At 48.9% G+C, this 23,673-nt stretch overlaps 1 protein-coding gene across 1 annotated transcript; it reads left to right on the top strand.

Annotated features, from left to right (window-relative positions):
- Positions 1-325: 325 nt before the first annotated feature.
- On the top strand, positions 326-23,598 carry LOC120736673 (GATOR complex protein DEPDC5-like). The gene is given in 45 exon segments (XM_040036931.1): positions 326-552; positions 761-829; positions 909-996; positions 1,089-1,135; positions 1,536-1,621; positions 1,694-1,777; positions 1,859-1,908; positions 2,053-2,122; positions 2,573-2,651; positions 2,724-2,785; positions 2,893-2,962; positions 3,197-3,269; positions 3,336-3,439; positions 3,530-3,604; positions 4,410-4,544; positions 4,624-4,685; positions 4,916-4,989; positions 5,420-5,489; positions 5,575-5,611; positions 5,686-5,806; positions 5,914-6,134; positions 6,200-6,400; positions 6,962-7,097; positions 7,187-7,278; positions 8,006-8,062; positions 8,794-8,977; positions 9,815-9,975; positions 10,137-10,160; positions 10,434-10,554; positions 11,143-11,310; positions 11,418-11,640; positions 11,736-11,872; positions 12,011-12,101; positions 12,295-12,357; positions 13,616-13,713; positions 13,944-14,024; positions 15,227-15,359; positions 19,597-19,696; positions 19,774-19,860; positions 19,863-20,027; positions 21,395-21,564; positions 22,062-22,233; positions 22,310-22,370; positions 23,045-23,127; positions 23,199-23,598. Coding segments are annotated over 44 exon segments (4,773 nt in total). The 5' UTR covers positions 326-552; positions 761-771; the 3' UTR covers positions 23,498-23,598.
- Positions 23,599-23,673: the final 75 nt, after the last annotated feature.

Genomic DNA, 23,673 nt, shown 5'->3' with positions numbered 1-23,673 from the left:
TAGGGCTAAAATGGGTATGTGTATGGTGTGACCTGGCTTAATCTATGCTCAATAATTCAGGCCAATAAATCCCCAGAAAGTCAATTCTATTCACCTGTACACGGTTTTACACACACACACACACACACACACACACACACACGTGTTGTTAAACTGTGTTGCACTGGCCGGAAATCCAACACTCGGATTATTGTGCCAAAAAAAGCGAAGCCGGAAATGAGCGGAGTTAGTCTCTTGTTTTTCTAACACGCTCTCTGAACTGCCACGAACCAATCGCATCGCTCGTTTCCATGATATGGAGGAAGCGTACAGAGTGTAGGTAATAGTCAGTCACACGACTGCTATATATGTCTGCCTGGAAGCAGTAGTTAAACCTGATCTGAGTTGTTTGGATGCCTTTTCATTGTAGGTAGTTATAACCGCCTTGGTGCTGCTGTCAGGTCGATGCTGTAAGCTGTTACAGCCACTTGTCGTTTGCTAGGCTACAATGCTATCACCATCCGTGGACAATCTGAGCTGCTGGCAGTGAATTGTTGGAGAAATAGAGTTCAGGTACTGTTTTATTCGTGCCCACGTGTTTATGTCTTCCTTTAGTGTTAAGTAGTAGTTAAGACCGTTATTGCGTAAGTCCTGCTTGGCAGCTGCTTGTTGGTCCTCACGGGAAAATGCCGTGGCAGGGTCGATACCTTCATATGAGCCAGAATTCAGCTCTCTCATTGGTTTGAGATGTCACTGATGGTCTCGTGGTTTTGTTTCCCAGCCGGTTAAACCATGAAGACCAGTAAGTCCTATAAGCTTGTGCTGCACAAGAAAGGTTTCGGTGGAAGCGGTGAGTAGAGACTCTTCTCCGTGTTTGCTTCTCTGCAAAGATTTGATTGCTTTTGCAAATGAACTTATCCTCCGAGTAGACGATGAGTTGGTTGTCAACCCAAAAGTTTTCCCTCAAGTCACTTTGGGGAACATAATTGAGATTGCACATCCCACCGATGAATACAGGTGAGATTATGTGAGATTGCTGTATTTTTATAGGGTTAAGCGTCTGCCAATGAAACTATAATGTGGCCTTGTCCCTTGTGAAATATTCCCAGCCCCCTCCTGCTGCAGGTGAAGAGCCTCAAAGAGGACCTACAGAAAGGTAATCTGAGGTAGCAGCGTGTTTGTGGTGTTTAAACGTGTCATTTATTCTTTATAAGATAAAACCTGATGGCTTATTCCTGCAATAGACAATACGATTGACTTTTTAATGTAGTCATTTCCCTTTAAGACAGCTTTTCTCTGTTTCTGGGCTGATCAAGGTCTGATCCCTGCTCACTCACACGTGTAGAGGCAGGATCTGAATGCTTGGATCAGTCTGAAGCCTGAGCTGTTACCAGGGTTTTTGTGCTGTGTTTAAAAACAGCACTGTAAATGAAAATGTACTTGCAGGGCTCCTTTGGCCCTGATGTCAGCTTTCATGCTTGCTGGCGCTGTGTGTTTATGTACATGGGTAATATGATAGCTCTGCCTTACAGCTGATGGACATGTTGTCGTTACAGAGACGATCAGTGTGGACCAGACTGTAGCACAGGCCTTCAAGCTGCGTGCATACCAGGATGTCATCGTTAACATCGTCGACCCTAAGGTACGTTGGCTCCGAGCGCTCCTCGGCCCCTCGACCGTCGCTGGGACACAGTGTCTGATTTTTGTCTGTCAGGATGTAACGCTGGACCTGGTGGAGCTGACGTTCAAGGACCAGTACATCGGCAGAGGAGACATGTGGAGACTGAAGAAAAGCCTGGTGGGCCATGTGAGCGTCAGGTCCATTTGAATGCTGCGTGCGCGGTGGTATTTACGTTTGCTGTGCTCTGGTTCCTTCCAGGTGAGCACATGTGCTTACGTGACCCAGAAGGTTGAGTTCGCAGGAATCAGGTACATAAATGAAATGACTTCACAGCGCTGTTTGTAAGGGTTAACCAGAAGGATGAGGCATTTTAGTGCTAGTGACATTTACGCTTTGTTCACGATGGCGAATGAAGTGAGTTTTTCATACTAAAGATGTGTTTGAATCTTCAGAGCTCAGGCCAGTGAACTCTGGGTGAAAGGAGAGAAGGTGACCTGTGGCTACATCAGTGAAGACACCAGGGTAAGTGGAAGAAGATGCTGATGCAGCCATCTGTCGTTACCGCAGCCAAGGAAACGCTGGCCCTGTTTTTATCCATCCCACAGTGTCCGCATGTTGCAAAGACGTTAACATGTCATTGTAATAACCAAGAGTATCAATAAAGTTCCGACTGAAAGGTTTGACCTCCTCCGGTCCTGCATCACTACTTTACTGACTAAAGAGCTAAAAGAAAGTGAATCAGTGTTTTTGTAGCCTGTGGTAGGATGTAGGTTACTTCACGTGTATCCTGGTGCTGAACAGGACAGCTCACACCTGAACTCAGACTTGCATGAAGAAGCAACAGCTGTTGTGTCGGTAACTTGATTTGCTGTTTTCCACTGGATATAAAATCTCCTCTGGTGTGGAGGAAAACGCCACAAACGTGTTCTCCACCTGCTTCCTGCTGTCAGACACTATGCTGCTGTGACACAGGTGGTGTTCAGATCTACGTCTGCCATGGTTTACATCTTTATCCAGATGAGCTGTGAGATGTGGGACTTTGACATCTACGGTAAGATGATTTGATGTTTCTGTTTTTAAGGCGAGCTTTTCATGCCGTGTCTAATCCAGCCGTTTCTCTTAGGCGACCTCTACTTTGAAAAGGCTGTCAATGGTTTTCTGTCTGACCTTTTCACTAAGTGGAAGGTTTGTGCTTCTCTTCCTTCGCCCTGTTTGTATCAGCACCCTGCTGTTTCCTCTCAGTCACCATATGAATGATTCTCACGCTCCTCGCATGTTTAATCCCAAACCAGGAGAAGAACTGCAGCCACGAGGTGACGGTGGTACTGTTCTCACGCACGTTCTACAACGCCAAAACATTAGGTCAGTGTGAGCTGAGACACATGTTTGGTCAGCCTTGTTGCACTGCTGGTTTGCAAACAGGAGGTTTCTCTTTTTCCCCAACTGTGAGTAAAGTAACTGCTCACGCAGGCGGGTGTGGAGGGGACCCTCGTTCTCTTGTTGTTTGGTTTTGTGTGTAAGCGTGACAAGAACATTTAGCTTTAACGTGTGATGTGTGTTTGCTGGTAAATAAACGCGATATCTTATCTTGTTCAGAGGAATTTCCAGAGATTCTTAGAGGCTCCATCAGAGAAGACCACGAGGGACGCTTCTATGAAGACTTCTACAGGTAAGCATCCCAACACCTGTGGATACCAGCGACAGAGCGGCCTGTGAACCTGATTCTACTCGTCAGGGTCGTAGCTCAGAACGAGAGACGGGATGAGTGGACGTCGATGTTGGTCACTATCAAGAAGCTCTTCATCCAGTATCCAGTGCTGGTGCGACTGAAAGAAGCAGGTAGTGATCCGTGTCCTTCGCCGACTCGTAGATCTTTGCATTCGTTCCCGTCCACAGTCTGACCCGTGTGCTCGCTCACATTCGTCACAGATGCTTTTCCTGTCGGTTACAACGCCACCGCTGCCCAAGGCAACTACCTGGAAGCCATTAACCTGTCGTTCAATGGTAGGTGCTGCTGCAGCTTCCCTTAAATGTCTTACACATTTTGTTGTCGTTTAAAGGCCCTGTGCAGGATTCTGGTGAAACTAGTGAGTCCTCACACAGAGACAGTCAGTGTGGATTATTATTAAGTCACAGCGTCCACCACAAACTGGTCTGCAGCCACCTTGGAACCAGCAGCGGGGCCATCTGCTGTGATTGGTTGGTGAGAGAAGGAAGACAGGATAAAGACATGCTGTGGAAGAGAGACAGAGGTTAATAACAGATATGATTCAGTGCAGAGAGGTCTGTTAATACATAGTGAGTGAAGAAGAAACTCCCAGTGCATCATGGGAATCCCCCGGCAGCCTACGTCTATTGCAGCATAACTAAGGGAGGATTCAGGGTCACCTGGTCCAGCCCTAACTATATGCTTTAGCAAAAAGGAAAGTTTGAAGCCTAATCTTAAAGTAGAGATAGTGTCTGTCTCCTGAATCCAAACTGGAAGCTGGTTCCACAGAAGAGGGGCCTGAAAACTGAAGGCTCTGCCTCCCATTCTACTTTGAAATACTCTGGGAACAACAAGTAGGCCTGCAGAGCGAGAGCGAAGTGCTCTAATAGGGTGATATGGTACTACAAGGTCATTAAGATAAGATGGGGCCTGATTATTTAAGACCTTGTATGTGAGGAGCAGGATTTTGAATTCTGGATTTAACAGGAAGCAAAAACAGGAGAAATCTGCTCTCTCTTTCTAGTCCCTGTCAGGACTCTTGCTGCAGCATTTTCTTTACTATTAACAACCAAACACAGTCAGTCTCCACTGTTCCCTCAGTGTTCGACAAGCACTACATCAACCGGAACTTCGACCGCACAGGCCAGATGTCAGTGGTCATCACGCCTGGGGTGGGCGTGTTCGAAGTCGACCGTCTGCTCATGATTCTCACCAAACAGCGAATGATTGACAACGGTGAGTGAACGTGCAAACACAGCATGCTCGCCAACGAGTAAGCAGACACCGTGTTACAGTTACAGTTGTGTCCTTCCAGGGATCGGTGTGGACCTGGTGTGCATGGGGGAGCAGCCACTGCATGCAGTGCCTCTATTCAAGGTGTGTGTGTGTGTGTGAGTGTGTGTGAGAGTGTGTGAGAGTGTGTGAGAGTGTGTGTGTGTGTGTGTGTGTGAGTGTGTGTGAGTGTGTGTGTGTGAGTGTGTGTGTGTGTGTGTGAGTGTGTGTGTGTGAGTGTGTGTGTGTGAGTGTGTGAGTGTGTGAGTGTGTGTGTGTGTGAGTGTGTGTGTGAGAGAGTGTGTGTCCCTGATGCTCTGTCCCTCCCGCTGCAGCTACACAACAGGACACCACCCGGAGACTGTGGTGTGGGTGACGACTACAACCTTCCTCACTGGATCAACCACAGGCAAGCCCTCATGACTGGTGCCAGTGATGCTTTTACTGGAGCCAGTAAGACGAGGTTCAGCCTCAGCGTGTTAGAGCGACTCGTTAGTGAACAAAGAGAGAAGTATATTTTTCATAATCACCAACAACTGTTTGCATGAAGCTGCCGTCACCTGATGACTTTCATCTCACGTCTCTGGTGAAACGGCTCCAGACTGAGTAACACTGTGGCTGCTCCCACGGCCACAGTGACAGGCTGAGAGGAGCGTACCCTCGGCCTGACCGCGGCCTCGTCCACACCGAGCAGGAGCTGGGCGTGCTTGTGTCCTGATGTGCAGCATAACTGTAGCTCGTTAGGAGCCTCTGTGTAAACTGCTACGGCTGAATTGAAATGACGATCAATGGCGAGGTGGAGCCGAGTGATTGATTCCCGTTTTGCTCCTCGTCCACAGCTTCTACACTTCCAGCAGCCAGAACTCGTGTGGTTCCTTCACCCCTCGGATTAAACTCGCTGGCCATAAGGTACGTCGGCATAATGTTACTCACAGCATTGTTGGTGGCCTGAAAACTTGTTTCGTGGTTAAAAATCTCATTAACATATTTCTAGCTTCAAGCAGAGAAGTTCAAGAGCAGCAAAGAGCACAGTAAGTGCTGAGCATCGATCTCTCTGCTGTCCTCTGGTTTGTGAAGCAGGATGCTGACTTTGTCATTTTTCCAGCTCTCTGTGTGCCAAAGGACTGTGATAACGCGCTGCCCATACAGGTGGACTACGACGCCTACGATGCTCAGGTGTTCCGACTTCCAGGTCCTTCACGAATTCAGAGGAGCACAAACTTCAGGTAGCTGACTGCTTTGGTGCTTTTGGAGGTAACGGGTATTTAGCACAGAACAGCACAGTCAGTGACCCCTCAGCTTTGTTATGCAGTAGCGGCTGCTTATCTTTCAGAATGGCTCGAGACAAAGAGAGTGGGAGGAAGAGCTGGGGCTCGGTGGACGTCAGCACGGGCATAGGTGCGTCCCCTCCGGTTCGCTCAGGAGGTCCCGACGAACAACGAAGCCTGGCCTCTGATGACAGCCTGGGTCCCGTGTCCAACATGCTGCTGATACCCCGGATGCCTACTGCTCAGTATGAAGTCAGCAGTTCTTTGGGATACACCAGCACCAGAGGTAAAGTCCTCCCACCTGCAGGGGTCGCTGTTGCATTCCTTTTCTAATCTCATTGTGTCGCTCAGACCTTTTAGAGAAGATGATGGAGTCTCAGCGGGACTCCAGCGCCCCGGGGAGGTTCACAGTGGGAAGTGCCGAGTCCACGCTGCACATCCGGCCGGGAGGTTACGCTCCTCAGAGAGCGCTCATCAATCCCTTCACCCCATCCAGGATGCCCATGAAGCTCACGTCCAACCGCCGCCGCTGGATGCACACGTTTCCTGTCGGTGAGGTTTTACACAGTCTAGGAAACACGCTTTGGTTCACAAAGTGTGGAATGAATTCATCCCGGCGCACTGCCAACATTCATTTATGAAGTTTAGTAGTGGTGCCACACATGAGGGGCCGAGGCGATGAAGGCTGGAGCTCTCTGACGTGGTGTCAACACCGGTTCTGATGCAAAGTTTAAACAGGAGGAAAACATCTCCCTCGGACCGTCCAGCTAGTGCTTCGTTTAGCATGTGCTACAAAGAGCTGGAAATCCCATTTATTTATCGATATTTAATGTTCCAGTAAAGTTTGAGAAGTTCCCAAACATACACGTGGAAGAGGTCCAGGTGCAAAGACGCCTGGCCCGCCTCTGACACACCAGCTAGTCTCTGTAGAAAGTTAAAAGTATTAAATGGAAAAGCCGGCAGTGTGTCGGCGCTGGCTGCATCCACACACCGAGGGTTTGCCCGCCCAGGTGTCAGCCATGTTTCTTATCCCGCGTAACCTTCGTAGATGATCTAAATGGCAAAGGGCCAACGACTGATGCAGTGAGACTCAGACACACGAGTGTTCAACAGGTCCTTCTGGGGAGGCCATCCAGATCCATCATCAGACCAGGCAGAACATGGCGGAGCTGCAGGACAGCCAGCAGAGAGACCCCGCCCACACCTCTGCGGAGCTGCTGGAGCTCGCCTATCACGAGGCCACCGGAAGGTTAGTCACACTCAGCGGGCAAACATTTGTTCCATAAACAAAGCCCGGCACGCCGAGTGATCGCTGCTTTTTCTGCCTCTTCATTTAAGGCGAAGCACCTCGCGCCACGCAGGAGACAACGGCCTCTATCCCGCTGCAGGAGGGGAGGAGTTCACTGGAAGCCCGGGGAGCAACAACAGCGGTGATACAGCTGCTGAAGCCTGAGCGCTTATCAGTGCTCGTTACGCGTCACCCGAGCTAGCTGCGTTTATCCAGACCGAGCAGAAAGGATCTGTGGCAGTGAGCCGGAGGGTTTGGTTTGGAAAATGTTCTGAGACTAAAACCACGTTGTAGAGTTTCTCACACCATCCGTTTATGAAAAGCCGTCAGCGCTGCTGGGGTTTGTCCAGCTAAGAGCCCGCTGAGCGTAACCTTCATCACAGATTCATTCAGAGCGTCCTCAGCCCAACGCGTAACAGTGGGACGGTTTGTCACATGGCGTCGGCGTGTTGGGATCAAAGGTGTATGTGAGGTTTAGTCACGTGTCACAGTGAAGCAGGGGTGTCAAACTCAAATACACAGTGGGCCAGAATTCAAAATGACATGCCAAAACACCAACAGAGCATTCTGGGAGTTGTAGTATTAGCAGTACATGCACTGTATGATACTGGCAGGCCAGCTCTAATAGTAATTTTGTATGGCTTTGTGGGCCAAATTTGGCCCGCGGGCCAGAGTTTGACACCTATGCAGTGAAGACCGAAGCGTTAGAGCCTCGCAGCCTGCTGACAGCATGTCCTCCATGTTTGTAGTTTACGTTTGAATCTCACGTGGTTGATTTTTTCCAGAGTTCATTTCAGTGACTGTGTGAAGCCTGATGCTGTGTGTGTGTTTGCACATGCAGGATAACACTGCTGTGTCTTTGTCCACAGGAACTTTCACCAACCGCAGCTCATTTCAAGACTTCTCTGCCACTGGTGCCGATCCCAGTAAGTTCCAGTTGACTTTATAGAAATGAAATGGGACCAGTTGATGAGTATCACAAATTGTTTGAAAACTGCAGGTAGACTCTGGGATCATAAATATTTGAAATCACCAAACTGCCACTAAAGCCCGAGTTCCCTGCGAGGGCTTTGGCGGCGAGTCTCTCCGGGGTCGGCAGATATAAACGACGTCACAGGTCACGTGGCGCCGGGTCACCCTCTCCCCGTCCTGCTGTTTTCTAGCTTTCTCTCAACACTTTCTGATGACGCAGCTGAAATTAATTCGCCGTCCTGTCGTCTTCAAACGCCGCGACCTCCTTGCTCTCTGCAGTGTGCTGTTGTTGCATGGCGGTGCAGAGCTTCTGAACCCACTGTTCACCTCTGTGTGTTTGCATGAAGGAGAACTTCACGCCTTTGCTAAGAACGTTTTTCACTTTCTTGTGAGTGACGCCATCACAGCCTGACCGTCACATGACCACAATCTGCATGTGTGATCGCTGCTGCGCACCGTCAGGCCCTCGGGAGCATCAGGCCACTAAGTAACACATCTCTTGTTTTTTCTTCCCCTCTTTTCCACTCTGTGTCGTTTGCACCTCCTCCCTGTCTTCACCCACCACGCTCCCTGATCCTCGCCCCCACATTTGTACCACTCCACTCTGGGTACCTGCATTTGTCTGTGCTGCGGGGATTTGTTGTTTTGCTGTGTGTGCTGTGCGTGTGTGTGTGCGCGTGTGAAGGCCTGCTGCTATCTGCACCCCCCACAGTGCCCAGCTTCTGCTGCACAGTGGGAGTGGACTGGAAGTCCCTGACCACGCCGGCGTGCCTCCCGCTTACCACGGACTACTTCCCTGACCGGCAGACGCTGCAGAACGACTACACCGAGGGCTGCTACGATCTGCTGCCGCACAGCGACCTGGACAGGTAGGCTCCGCCCCGTCTGTAGGCGGGGTTTGAGGGTTTCAGGTTATGACCCGAACGAGTCAGAATCAGCTTCACTGGTTTACAGCTTGTACTCGAGGACACTTTGGGTCATTAACAGGGTGGTAGATAATGAGCAAACGCTCTGTGGAGAGTGCAGCGGGGCGATTTGTCTGGGCCTGCTGCTCTCACGCTCCTAACAGCCTTTTTCCCGTCCGTGTTTGCAAGAACAAAGAGCAGGGAGTCTCGATGTTACCTGCTCAGCCAGCTGTGGGGGTGGCTGTAGCTCAGGAGGTAGAGCAGGTCACCTACTGATCGGGAGGTTGGTGTTTCCACCCCTGCCTCCTCCAGTCTGCATGTGGGCAGGATACTAACCCCAAGCTGCTCTCCGATGCATCCATCGGAGCGTGGATGTTGTTTGACTCAGCTTGGAGTCAGTGTTTGGGAGACTGGCTGTGAGTGATTCATGTGGCGTGTGTAGAGCGCTCGGAGTACTCGGGGAGAGGAGAAAAGCTGTCTAAGAATCAGTCCTTTTACCACTGATACGAGTGTCCAGTCCACACAGGCGTGGGTCTAAACCACAGTTGGTATAAAATAATAACTGAGTGACCCGAGTTTTTCTTCCTCGCCTCGGTCAGTGCGCCCCAGGGCGGCTGTGGCTACATGTAGCTGCCATCACCAGTGGGTGGATGTGTGTGTGAAGCGCTTTGGGGTCCATAGGGACTGAGTAAAGCGCTGTACCATTTACCATTTTTCTGGTTAAAGAGAAACTTCGAGGTTTCCTGTCTACAATCATATTTCTGAAACAAGATGCGCCCTCCATCTTTGTTCTCCTGTCAGGCGTGAAGATGACGTTCCCGTGATGGGTGCATCTCAGGTGTTTGAGGAGTTCATCTGTCAGAGGCTGATGCAGGGCTACCAGATCATCGTCCAGCCCAATAACAGAAAACAGCAGCCCGCTGTGGCCACGCCCCTCGGCAGCAGTCCGCTGTACTCCAGAGGTGAAAGAACTCTTTGTAATCTATTACATCGTCATCATCATTAGTCTGAGCAAACACAGAGGAAGCAGAAACAAATAAAGCAGCTGTACTTTGTAGTATTCTTCAGAGTATCTGTTTGTGTTTACAGCTGAAAACTGAATTTAAAAGTTTTGTTTTTTCAGTTTTTAGAAGAAGGCCGGCTCGAGGTATGTGACAGTGCGAGCTCTGTTTTCAATCACTGGATGGTGGGTGCACGTATGATGTTGGATGCTGTTCTTTCCAGTTGCACATTGAGTGCAGAGCCGGTCTGTAGATGAAGACGAAACAACGCGTCTTCTCTTTGGGCTGCAGCTGCTTATCTGTCAACGCTTCAGTCATAATAACCGTAGAACAGACGTCCGTGTGCCAGCTGTGGCGTCTTAAAGAGAAACACCAGATGTTTGTCACTACGTGTGACCCGATTCTTCTCGTGTCTTCAGGTCTGGTGTCTCTGCGTCGGACAGAGGAGGAGGAGAGCGTTTACTGGCTCAGCATGGGCCGCACCTTCCACAAAGTCTGCCTCAAAGACAAGATCATAACGGTTACTCGCTACCTGCCAAAGTGAGTGCACCCGGCCCAAATACACCAACACGAGAACCAGCAGGCGTGTCCTGTCAGAGCAGGGCTCTTAGTCCTGCGCAGGCCTGCCGGTGCTAACCTGCCCCCCTCTGAGGACCCGTGCCTGGATCCACACTGACGTGTAGAAACAGACGGAGGCAGCAGCAGCTTTTGTTAATAAGTAATGAGATAAAAACAATAATTATTTGGCTAAAATCCAACTTTACTTTTGTGTAGATTGATAGCTTAAAGCAGTATTTGGAATTACTAAGTAGAAAAGTAATCCATTACTAGCAAAAGTAACAGATTAAGTGGTTGAAATGAACTGAATGTAACTGTTGGCTGAAGCTGGTAATTACATGTTGTGTACGATGGAGGTGATGGAGCCGTCTGAAGCAGAGCACGCGTGGTGACAGACTGAACTGGTTTAACTGGTCGCTGCGACTCCAGGACACTCTGTCTGACGTGAGCAGTTGTGAATGAACGAGCCGAAGAATCGTTGGCTGATGTGACGCGTGGAGACATGCGTGAACTGTTTCTCATGTTAGCGCGAACGCCACGCTGGGACCGACAGCAGCTCGTGTGTTTCAGGTACCCGTACGAGTCGGCTCAGATCCAGTACAGCTACAGCCTGTGTCCTCCGCACTCTGATGCTCAGTTTGTTTGCTGCTGGGTCGAGTTTGGACACGAGAGACTGGAGGAGTACAAGTGGAACTACCTGGACCAGTACATCTGCTCTGGTGGCTCTGAGGACTTCAGGTAGCGGTGCTGTCGGGACGTTACTGTCCTTTTTACCGTAGCATTTGAATAACTTCCCACATTGTGTATGTATATGCACACGCCAGTCACTTCCTCTGCCTCCCCAGTTTGATTGACTCGCTCAAGTTCTGGAGAACTCGCTTCCTCCTGCTGCCGGCCGGAGGGGCTCGTCGGGTGGCGGATGGGGAGGGACACTGGGACGTTTACGGAGAGGGAGCGGGTGCTGGAGCGGGTAACAGCGGGGACTGGGTCCTGTTGGACGGCTTCATTCGTTTCCTGGAGGGTCTCAACCGTATTCGGCGGCGGCACCGCTCTGACAGGATCATCAGGGTGAGATTTTGATTGCAAGCACATCAAAGTGGTTACAAACCACTGATCTCCAGTGTTGTTGGCACTGACGCATCGTTTTCTTATCTGATATGCAGCAGAAGAGTGCGCCCCTCAAAGGGCTCCAGGTGACCAGCCCGCTCTCTCCGTACCCCGCTGAGCCCGTGGCGCCACCACAGGGCAAGAAAGGCACGTCAGCCTTATCAGCCCTGCTGGAGATGGAGCAGAACCAGAAGTGAGTGTCCCCTGGACCTGTGGCTGTCTGAACCTTGTATTACGTTCATGGTTCTTCACAGAACTTTAGGACTATATAATTATTCTGTGGTTTGATGTGGAGTGTGTCAGTCTTTAGAAATGTTGTGCTTCGTGTCAGGACACTGGAGGAGACGGCGAAGCCCTCAGCAGCCGTCAGTGACCCTGCAAGTGTGACCGCAGCTCCCACATACGTAGACAGCCCCCGCAAGGTGAGGATGTGTGCGCCCGGCAGAACACGTCCTTTTGCTTCACGCTGAGCTTCTGCAGACACGTGTGCGTTTATGGTGCTTTGGTGTGCAGCTCTTGCTTTCTCTCCTTCCATGTGCTTCCTGCCGTAATCTGTTTGGTTCCTGTTGCTTTGGGTGTTTGATCCTGGCTTGTGTTCTTCCTGTATGCTGACAGGACGCGGCCTTTATTTTGGATTTTATACGTAGCCCTCGTTCCTCCTCCATCTGTCACTCTCAGGTTAGTATCGGGGTTGCTGGGTGTGCATGTGTGTGTCGTTTGCTGTGTCGCTGTCTGTGGCTGCCTGAGCATGCTTTGCAGCAGTGCTCGTAGTGATGTTTGCTGAGGCCTCCTCGCACTGGGGTCACGTTTGTTTGCATGTTTTATGGCTGCTTATTGCATTGAATCTAGTGTCAGATTAGTAATAATGCAGTGCAGTTTCTGCTGGTTTCTGTCACAGCCGGTTCTGCATCACTAACATCTTCAGTTTCTCAGCCCGTCCTGTGGTCCTCCGTCACATGTGGTGCCTGTACATGCAGATGTTTGATGGTGTGCACATGTCTGTTGTACCTGACCACATCTGTTCATGTATTGTCCTTACGCTGGTGCTTTCCATTAATGATGTACAAACTATAGAGCAGGGGTGTCAAACTCGTGGCCCGGGGGCCACTTGGGGTCCATATATTGACATGTAGAAATTAGGGCTGTTAACGTGTTAGCACGTGTTAATCCGTCGTCACGGTTACGCAGTTCAAACTGTCAACACAATGAACCCGTCTGCAGCGCAGAACGACCCAAAATCCCTGAAATGTGTCTGTCAGAGCATCTCAGGCAGTTTGTATGAAGTGCGTCCACTCCGCTGCAGACGGGTTCATTGTGTTGACAGTTTGAACTGCGTAACCGTGACGACGGATTAACACGTGCTAACACGTTAACGTTGACAGCCCAGTAGAAATCTCCGTTTCTACAGTTTGAAGCGACTTTTTTGTTTGATGTTTTTAATGTTCCAATAAACACCATGAGCCGAGAGCACAAACATGCTGAGCCATTGGCTGTTAGAAAAAAGGTTTGTGTTGTTTTCCAATATTTGACAGTTAAAAAAACAAAACTACATTTTAGCCGAGCTTGTATCAAAGTTCAACTCTTGTTTTCCAGCTGAGGAAAGCAGAAAACTGTCATTTAGGCCACAGCTTGGGATGAGGCAACTAAAACATTATGTTATCTGCAGCGTTACCTCCAAGCACAGCTCCTGTGAGCTGCTGTCTCAGTACCTGAACACAAAGGTAGCTTTCCATCAGCCATGAAGCACACTGGGAATGACATCCTGTCTCATCCCGCTGTGGGAACAGATGACTTTGTGTTAAACGGCTCATTGCTGTGCAGATCCACACGCGTCCTTTGTGTCGGTGTGGCTGACACCGTCGGCATGTGCAGATACCACCAGAGTGACAAACAGTGTGTAATGTGGGAAACCTTTGTGACGTGTGCGACTGTGTAGCTGGCGGCTGAGACGAGCGAGGCTGCAGACAGAGGAGTTCAGCCCGGAGCAGCAGCGCAGCCTACAGGAGAAGCTGCAGCCTGCAGCACCGACGTCAGGTGACCTGCTCTTTTATGTACTCGGATACTTTAGAAACATTAAGCTCATCCAAGTTTTCATGAGGTGACTTTAAAAGTCAACACTTGTCAGAAAAAACCGTTTGTAGAATGTTTGTGGTTAAACTGAGACCGTTGCTTTTAGCGCCTCGTGTAGAGGAAACGCCCACGTTATTTTGTATCGTGACTTCAGTGCACGGAGCTGCTAATTCCACTCACTGATGTGTTCACAGTGGGCAGTCTGCAGCAGGAGTCCTCTCTCTGTCCTCTTCCTCCACACTCATGGAGATCCTGGAAGCGATCAAACATCCCACGTAAGATTCCTTTTTAATGTCTCCTGCTTGTTTGGGACCAATGAGTCGGTACGATAACGGAGGAAAATCTATGAAACATTAGCACGTGTATCTCCCCGTGGGCCACTGCCAGCAGGAATGGCCAAAACTAACGTGCTCAGATAAAAACATACTTCAGGGTTCGTGTGGTCGCTGGATATCTGCAGGTGAGATAAGAACATTTCTAACAATCTGAACTTCCAAATGAAAAGTGCCACTTTGTTTCAGTCGGTATGTTACAGTCTAGGGCGGGGCCATATCATACCGTTCACGGTAATACCGGTGTAATGTTGAGCAACGATAAGAAACTGAAATATGGCGATAGAATATGGGTAAAACGCGCATGCGCAGTGCCTTTGCTTTCATACGCACATGGCGGCGACGCAGAATGAGAAGAGCGAAAGCGGATCGTTGAATGAAACGGATGAAGCAGAACTGGTTTGTAAAAATGCTGCAGCTTCAGTGGTGTGGAACTGGTTTAGCTTTCGTCCGTCAGATACACAACAAAGCGCTATTTTTGGTAGAGCATGCTAGCGGGCTGTCGTTATTACCCTGTTGCTTGGAAAATACGGCACACTTAAAATCAATCCTTAGATTTTTCTGAAAGTCGACAGAGCCCCTTATAATCCCGTGTGCCTTATGTATGAACTCTGGTTGTGTTTACTGACCTGGAAACGATTTTATGTACACGGCGCTCAAAAATCTGTCAAATGTTTTAGTGCGACTTTGCTAAGCTACGAAGCCGCACCGCTTGATGGATTGTTGGAGCATTACGGCTGTCGTAGGCGGAGCCTCGCGGAGTGATACGTACTGTGCTTCAACATAATATTACCGTACTGTGTGTGTGTTTAACCTCTTTAAGTGTTGTGGATATTATACATGGTTATGCTGAGGATGTGTCGGCCAGTTTCCACTGGAAATGCCTTTTGGTTAAACTGTCAGCGAGGAATTTGCACTGTTAAAGTTTATATAACTTTAATGCACATAAAAAACAGCTGCTTGTTTAAGTGGAAATACATTGATGGTTTTTTCTGGGGGGGGGCACTAATAAAGTTGAGGAGTTGACACGTGTCAATTATATGGTTATCGCAAATTTTCAAATGTATATGGTGATGAGTATTTTTGGTCATATCGCCCTGCTCTATTACTCTCTGCAGTGATTTGTCTGTGTGGTTGCATTACAGGACGGGCGTACAGCTTCTCCCAGAGCAGAAGGGCCTGCCGCTCAACTGCTTTATCAGCGCAGAAGTGGTTCATTGGCTGGTCACTAACGTGGAGGGTGTGGCCACACAGGGGATGGCGGTGGATATCATGCAGGTAGGACTTCCTCGTGCCAACTTTGATTCAATGTGACGAGATGGAGGATGTTTGTTGCTGCTGATTAGAGTGCGAGTCATAACTGCAGTGTAGGCCACGCCGTTAGTTTGCAGCCTGCATGTGGCTCCAATAGTCAGATACGATGTAGCAAAGCTGTTTGTTAATGGAGGATCTGCGCCGCACCAGGAAGGACGGCCCCGCCGTGTTAGCTCAGCCAGGCTGTGAAGACGAGCACGCCAGATCTAAGCTGCTGCTTGAACCCTTGTGTTGTCCTCGAGTCATTTTTGACCTGAAAAGAAATCTTTTTCATCAAAAATGTGTTTTTTATTCATCAAATGGTCTGAAGATAACAGGAGTTATTCAGTACTATGCTATACATGATTGGAATAAGTTTTAAGTAATTTGATTTATTTATGGGGTTGTTATTGGATTTACTAACACCTGCTGTCCTCAGGGGTCAAAAACGACCCCAAAGTGTTGCAAATGTGTTGCAAATGGCCTCATTGTCACACCAAACTGCTTTCACACATCTTTGATCACTGATGTGTAACAAGAACAACAACAAGATCGTGGCTCAAGAGTTGGGACTAGTAAAGCGCTATACAAATACAGGCCACTTACCAACAACACAATTTGTTTACACAGCGCCAAATCACAACAACAGTCGCCTCGAGGTGCTTCATGTTGTAAGGTCGACCCTACAGTGATACATACACAGAAAGTATGAAAAAGTAAAACAATTACCATGTTGTGGAAAATGATGAGCAGCAGAACAAAGCACATACTGTCCTCTAGTATAATGAGGAAGAATCAATGATCAGGAAGATCCAGAGTTAGAAGATAAAGAAAATGTTGCCAATATTTAGAGCACATGCTACCCTTTCTCTGAAGAAGCCCCCACATCACCCACCCACAGGAGTGGAAGAAGGCTATGAAGTGAAATAGAAGATGTGTCAGAGGACTACACATCTTCCACTTCAGTTATGATGAAGGTCAAGCAAGAGATGATGAGATGAGATGGCCTTTATTTGTCAGTTGCAGGTCTTTTGCCCACAACCGAGATGACAGACCTTGCCGACCGTACAATACATACAATACAAACATCACATTGGGGAGACAGGTCAGGCGAGGAAAAAAACATCGAAATGTGTAACACAGAAGGATAACACAGGAATGCACAGATATCAACACACCACAGCACAATAAACACAGACAGCAACATGGGAAAGAGTTCCAGTGTGTACATCTGATCTGGGACCGCTGCAATCTTCGACTGCGCCTCCAGCTGACCCGATGTCCACATCATGGGGGAGGTAAGCGTTGGAGGTGGAGTTGGATCCGGGGTAGGGAGGGTGATGCGTCAGTGAGTGCTTATCAGTATCAGTATATGTAAGTGTGTGCGTGTCCATAGTTCAGCTGAGACACTGTCCTCCTCCCTGCCAGGCTAAGTAAACAGTCTAACAGCCAACCCAGGTGGCCTTGCATGGAGTGGGGGGAACAGACTCAACACAGTCGTTATCAGGGTGTTGTTGTTCAGCTCCAGCCTTGAGACCGCAGCTGGTGCCGAAGGGATATCCGCATGAAGTGATGGTGGTTTTTACTTTAGTGCGAACAGCTCATATGAATTTCAAAGCAGTTCTACAGTCCAACACTGGTCTCTCAATCTCCCGTTGGAGAGCCGTGAGCCTCGCCATACTTGCGTTCTGTGATGTTGTCATTTCTTGTGCTCAAGGAGCCGATTCTGAGAACTCACGGCAGTGTGCCTCCCCGAGATGTCATCCAATTTGCGCCCAGAGATGTTATTCCGAGCGAGCCCTTCCGAGATGTATCCAGTCTGCAGTCAGAGATCTTATTCTGAGTATTCACAGCAGCCGTAGCCTCTCCAAGATCTTATCCATGCTGCGTTCAATGAGCCCATTTTGAGAAACTCACGCCTCTCCCATCGTTTGAATCCCAGCGGGCAGCCTTGTGGGGGTTTGAACAGCCGGTTCCGCTTCCTTAATTCTTCGATAAGTCAGGGCCAAGCCAGCTCCGATCAGCCAGAACCCTGTTACCATGGTTCCGAATAGGTAGATATCTTCAGCACTCAGGCTCACCCGAGCCCAGACTTCTCGTTGAGAAAGGGGTGTCAATTGCATTCAGGGACCAGTTGATCCAATCCATAATTCCTCTTTTAGGTTTTAGAGAACAGACTGTGAGAGAATGTTCCAGGGAAAATACAAAAAAACACAGAGACTAGACAAGGACATAAGCAGGGAAGCTAAGGGAGAGGAGAAAAGTGCGACCGCCAGGTCCCATACTCCTTCAGTGGCTTTTCTGCTCGAGTACTGAAAGCATTATACACCATGTATTCTGCTTGTATTCTGCTTTTTAACGTTCACATGCCAATAGATGCATCAGAGACCAAGTTGGGGTTCAGTAACTTGTCCAAGGACACCTTGGTAAGAACTCCAGACTAGAGCACACAGAGATTGAACCAACAACCATCCAATTAGCAGATGACCTGCTCTACAGCCAACTCGATGACAAACAAGGAGGGACAACGAGAGACTTCTGGTTTTCTGTTAACAATGGCTTTCTTCTTGCCACTCTTCCATGAAGGCCAACTTTGTGCAGTGCACGACTAATAGTTGTCCTATGGACAGATTCCCCCACCTGAGCTGTAGATCTCTGCAGCTCGTCCAGAGTCACCATGGGCCTCTTGGCTGCATTTCTGATCAGCGCTCTCCTTGTTGGGCCTGTGAGTTTAGGTGGACGGCCTTGTCTTGGTAGGTTTACAGTTGTGCCATACTCCTTCCATTTCTGAATGATGGCTTGAACAGAGCTCCGTGGGATGTTCAAGGCTTGGGAAATCTTTTTGTAGCCTAAGCCTGCTTTAAATTTCTCAATAACTTTATCCCTGACCTGTCTGCTGTGTTCTTTGGACTTCATGGTGTTGTTGCTCCCAATATTCTCTTAGACAACCTCTGAGGCTGTCACAGAGCAGCTGTATTTGTACTGACATTAGATTACACACAGGTGCACTCTGTTTAGTCATTAGCACTCATCAGGCAACGTCTATGTGCAACTGACTGCACTCAGACCAAAGGGGCTGAATAATTACGCACACCCCACTTTGCAGTTATTTATTTGTAAAAAATGTTTGGAATCATGTCTGATTTTGGTTCCACTTCTCACGTGTGCACCACTTTGTGTTGGTCTTTCACCTGGAAGTCCAATAAAACTGATTCATGTTTGTGGCTGTAATGTGACAAAATGTGGGAAAGTTCAAGGGGGCCGAATACTTTTGCTGTGTGTGGGTGTGTTGATTCTTACCGCCGTGCATCCAGTAGAGTCGCTACGGCCAGTTTATGACATCCTGAGTCTGGCAGGGAAGTTTTCATGCTGACACAAGATTAATCATAGAATCCCAAAAGTGATCTCATTTCATGATGAAGACACAATAGAAGATCATCAGGTAATGAGTTGGAATAAAGTTGAATAAAACCTTGAAACAGAGATGGATGATATTTTATACTTGTTGCTTTATAAACAGTCAAAGCAAACGGGGTCATTTTTGAGCCCAGAGGACAACAGATGTGATTAGAAGTAGTTTAAAAACAGCTTTCTAAATGAACTTTGACATAAACCCGTCTGTGATCATCTGTCAAAGCAGCCGACTCTGGCTGTGAAACAATAATCACAATAACTGATGATTTAATTTATTTTTTACCCAAAAACAAAGAAACGTTTGGTATAAATGAGGTTTTATCAGACTTCAATTTGAAATGCAATAAAAATAGTGTCAAAATGTTTGAATTAAGTTTTAATTAAAAGTGGGGAAAAATCCACCTCATATTAATTAAGCATCAATCAAACCAGATGAGGACAAGTTTGACCCCTGAGGGCCACAGCTGTGATTATGTGCTGCCATTTAACATTTATAAATGCTTCAAAGAAACCTTTCTCACTGGAGTTCAACACACAGATCTGTGGTTCATCAGACAGTCAAAATAATCTGAACATTTAAATATTTTATTGTCTCGTTTTATTTTCGCTCAAAAACAGACGATACTTTATGTAAACAAGGTCTGTGGCCCTAAAATGCAAAGTGAAAGGTCAGTTTTGTGGTGAGGGTGACACCTGAGGGCCACAGGTGTGTGGAATCTGGAGGACATCATGAGGGCTCGGCTTGCAGCCACTCTCCTCTGTCCATGTCATCTATGACTGTAGTAACCATAAACTGACTTTTCTGTAGAAAATGTTGGATGAAGGTTTGGTGACGCACGCCTCGGGGGAAGCCATGCGCACCTTTGTCTACGGCTTCTACTTCTACAGGATAGTGGGAGAGAAGGACGGTGAGTGAACAGGCACGCGGACAAACATCCTTTTAACTCGGCGAATACATTTTAAACGTGTGGTTATTCTCATACAGCCGTTTCCCCTGTAGGCGCCACCCCCCCGCTCTCCACCGCTGCAGGCGGGGGCTGGTCCACTGCAGCACTAGAGGATTTTTCCCTGTTCCAAGAAAGTGGTTCGAGGTGGCCTTCGTGCTGGAGGAGCGGCGTCCCTGCGACCTCCCGGCCTTCCTCCTGCCCTGGCTGCCCAGCCGGCCAGCTTCCTACGCAAGTAGGCACAGCTCCTTCAGCCGCAGCTTTGGAGGACGCAGCCAGGCCGCTGCACTGCTAGGTACACCCAGCCCGACCCACACCGTCTAATGCAGTCTGATGCAGATCGTACTGCAGCCTGCCTCAGGGGGCCGGCTGAGCCCAGCGTGTCACCAAAGGTGAACAGGCTGCATTTGTTTGGGGATGTTGGTCCAGTGCTGCACAAGCCAAAGGGGAAATCCTGAGTGCCTGTAGCCTCTGATAGTTATTTAGGATTGGATTATGGCTGTAGCATCACGGCCAACATCTGCTCAACTCTGCACCCTCCAGCTGTTGGCCTTGGATGCATCAACACTCGTGGTTTTCAGTTTGCACACATTTCCTTTGTTCCTTCAGTTTTTGTAGCAGCAGTCCTCACACACACACAACTGTAGCACAGCAGTGAATCGATGTGCGACTGTAGTCAGTGGCCCTGATGCACAGTGTGCTTCTGCTTCTTCTTTGCATGTATTTGCAGTTTTCGTAGATTAACAGACGATGCTGTACTGCACCCCAAACTGAAAACCACGAGCCTACATGTAAAACCCACAGACGTAACATCCAAACCTCATTTACCATCATTCGTGTTTGTCCCTGACATCGTCCTCCCCCTGCGCCGTCACTGACACAGATGCAGGGCTCAGCTGGCCTCACGGGGGCCTGCAGATCTGCACGGGACAGCTGGCGTTGTGTTCTCCAGTGCATGCACACTACCTGTAGTTCTAATAGTATCCATGTGATCAAATAGCCCCCTCAGTGCATGCTGTGTGGTTAGTGCATAAGCAGCAGTAGTTGCACTGGTGGTGTGGAGTCTCGGTGCACGCTGTGGTGTCAGTGGCTGTGGGTTACTAGTGCTGTGGTGTGCGTTGTCCTCACCTGTCCCTCTGCTGCCTGCACTCATGCTTGTTTCTTGCTTCCTGCAGCCATTAAATGCATCATTTGTTAAAACATTGCTGTTTTGCAGCTGGACTGGCTTAAACTTTGCATCCAGGAGCTGGAATAATGTGCCCGTACCTGGAAACATGAATGATGGTGTTAGCGCAGTGATAAAGCTGGTGCCAGTTTGCAGAGGTTCCTGTGTCTGTGCAGCCATGTGCACTAAACGGTCCACATCTGGAGCTTCAGTCTTACATATAAATATTCAGAATTAAGAAACAAAAATAATATATCAACACATTAGTTGGTAATAAGTGCTGGCTCACATGTCTACACCGGACTGTATATGAATACTTATTCAAAGCTAGTGTGTAATATAGAAAACAGAGTGTCAGTCAGTGTCGATCCAACCTTGGAGGGTCGTCCATGAAGCCGTCAGCAGCTGTGCTCTTCATCGTGCCTCAGCCTCTCCTTTTCTTTGCTGCTTTGTCTCCCGTCTTCCTGTTTTCCCACCCTTGTCCACGTGTCCTGTAGCTGCTACAGTTCCAGAGCAGAAGACGGTCACTCTAGACGTGGACGTCAACAACCGCAGTGACCGAACTGAGTGGTGCAGCTGTTATTACCACGGCAACTTCTCCCTCAACGCTGCCTTTGAGATCAAGCTGCACTGGATGGCCGTCACTGCTGCAGTGCTCTTTGAAATGGTAAGCACGTGTCCTGGTTCAAAGCAGCGCTGCAGTCAAAGCCAGCGTGTGCATCCCTCTAACGTCCAAACTGCAGCTCAGCTCTGTTTGATGCATGGTGTGCACAGAGTATACATGCAGTATGTACATGTGCTGTTGTAGCAGAATAGAAACATGAATGCTGTGAGAGCGCAGACACTGTCTGTGGGAGTGTCACTGTGTCATTATGTGATGAATGAACCACACCGAGGGGAGACAGGCCGAGTAAAGTGAATCGTTTGTGTGGCTGTGAACAGTGACGCTGTGGACCTCCGTCACAACAGCTGCAGGTCGTACGTTTGAGCTCCACAGAGAACAGCTACAAACACACCCGCTGCACTGGAGCACAGTGACGGTGTGACAGATTTACTGCTGTGCTTTGAGAGTGTGAAAAATAAGAGCCGTCAGGCAGCCATAATCTTTACATGAGCCCAGAGGAAGTGTCTGATTCACAGGTTTTAACGGTCACTGTCCATCAGGTCCAAGGCTGGCACAGGAAGGCGGCGTCCTGTGGTTTCCTGTTGGTGCCGGTGCTGGAAGTTCCCTTCGCTCTGACGTCCTGCCTGTACGGAGACCCGCTGAGAGCGCAGCTCTTCATTCCTCTGAACGTCCACTGCCTGCTGAAGAATGGCAGCGACAACCTTTTTGAAGGTTCCCGCCTCTCTGAACGAGTCTTTCGTGTGCGTCCATGTGGCTCAGTGACAGCATGTGTCCTGTCATCACACAGGGTTTGAACCGGAGACGTACTGGGACAGGATGCAGCTCTTTCAGGAGGCCGTCCTCTACAGGTTGTAGTCGCTGTCTGCACTGTGCTGTCAGTTACACATGGAGCGCTGCGTTAGCTGCTGCAGGGCTAAAAGTGTAAAGAAAGGAGGAAGTGTGCAGTTTCTGCCTCTTGAGGCCCTGCATTACTCTTTTGTTGCTTCTAGTTTTGACACGCAGGCTTCTGTGATCTGTTAGAAACACTCCACAGCGTTAGATTCATCTCTGCCTCATGAATGTTCTGCTCTTTGTTTCAGCCATTTCAATGTTTCTTTGATTTCCTGTTATTCTATCGACCTACGGCTTTATCGTGTTTGAATCTCACTTGTAAACCTTGGTTGACCCTGTTGCGCTAACTTGACGTTGGATACAAGCCGATTAGCTTTAGCTGCTAACTCTAAACATGGTTACTTATAACAGCCGTGAATCTAAACGGACAGACTCGAGTAAACACGAACACGTGATGGGGCAGGAGATGAAACGATCAGAAGCTGTGTGGAAGAAAGAGGCGAGGCGCTTGCTTCATGTTACTTTCCTGTGAGGTTTGTGCTCTGTGGCAGCGTGAAGCCAGCGCTCATCGTGTCGTTCTACCTTTACAACTCGGCCCCTTTCCTGAAATCAGACTTAGAGTTTAGGATTTTCAGCTTAAAGTTCTCCATCATGCTTCACGTTTGTGTGAACACTGTACTCTTTCTACCAGGTTTGGCTTCGTGCATGACAAGTTTTCTGCTTCCACCTTTAATTTCCCGTCTGAGAACAAGCCTCAGTACATCCACGTCACAGGTTAGTCCCGTCACAGCACAGAGACCCACTGTGTTTGTGGGAAGCTTACCAGTTTCACCGCCTCGTTTCAGGCACCGTGTTCCTGCAGCTGCCGTACGCTAAGAGGAAGTATTCGAGCGGGCAGCAGCGCCGCCGTAGAAACTCCACCACCTCCAACAGCCAGGGCCCGTTCGGAGGAGAGGAGAGGGTGGGCTACTACTGGGCCTACAACACCATGCTGACCAAAGCGTGGAGAACCGGAGTGCTGGGCGACGAGCGGCTGGCGGACCGGCTGCTCAGAGACTTCACCGACTTCTGCAGCAACAAAGACAACAGACTTCAGAGCTTCTGGGACGGCTGCCAGGAGAAGATGAACGCCAGCGCTCCCTGACAGCAGCGTTAAAGCCGAGCTGCGCATCGCGCTGCCTGCTGAGAGCTGCTGCTGGCAGCTCTGCAGCCTCACACAACAGCAATAAAACTACACAATTCAAAGCTTCGTGTTGTTTGTCGTTATCACAGATTTTACATGAACCTTTTTGTTTGTTTGTTTTTACATTTAATAGTTTG

This window comes from Simochromis diagramma, unplaced genomic scaffold (assembly GCF_900408965.1).
Source record: "Simochromis diagramma unplaced genomic scaffold, fSimDia1.1 OVJJ01000630.1, whole genome shotgun sequence".
NCBI classification, from domain to species: Eukaryota; Metazoa; Chordata; class Actinopteri; order Cichliformes; family Cichlidae; genus Simochromis; species Simochromis diagramma.
This window is presented reverse-complemented; position numbering and strand designations above follow the sequence as displayed.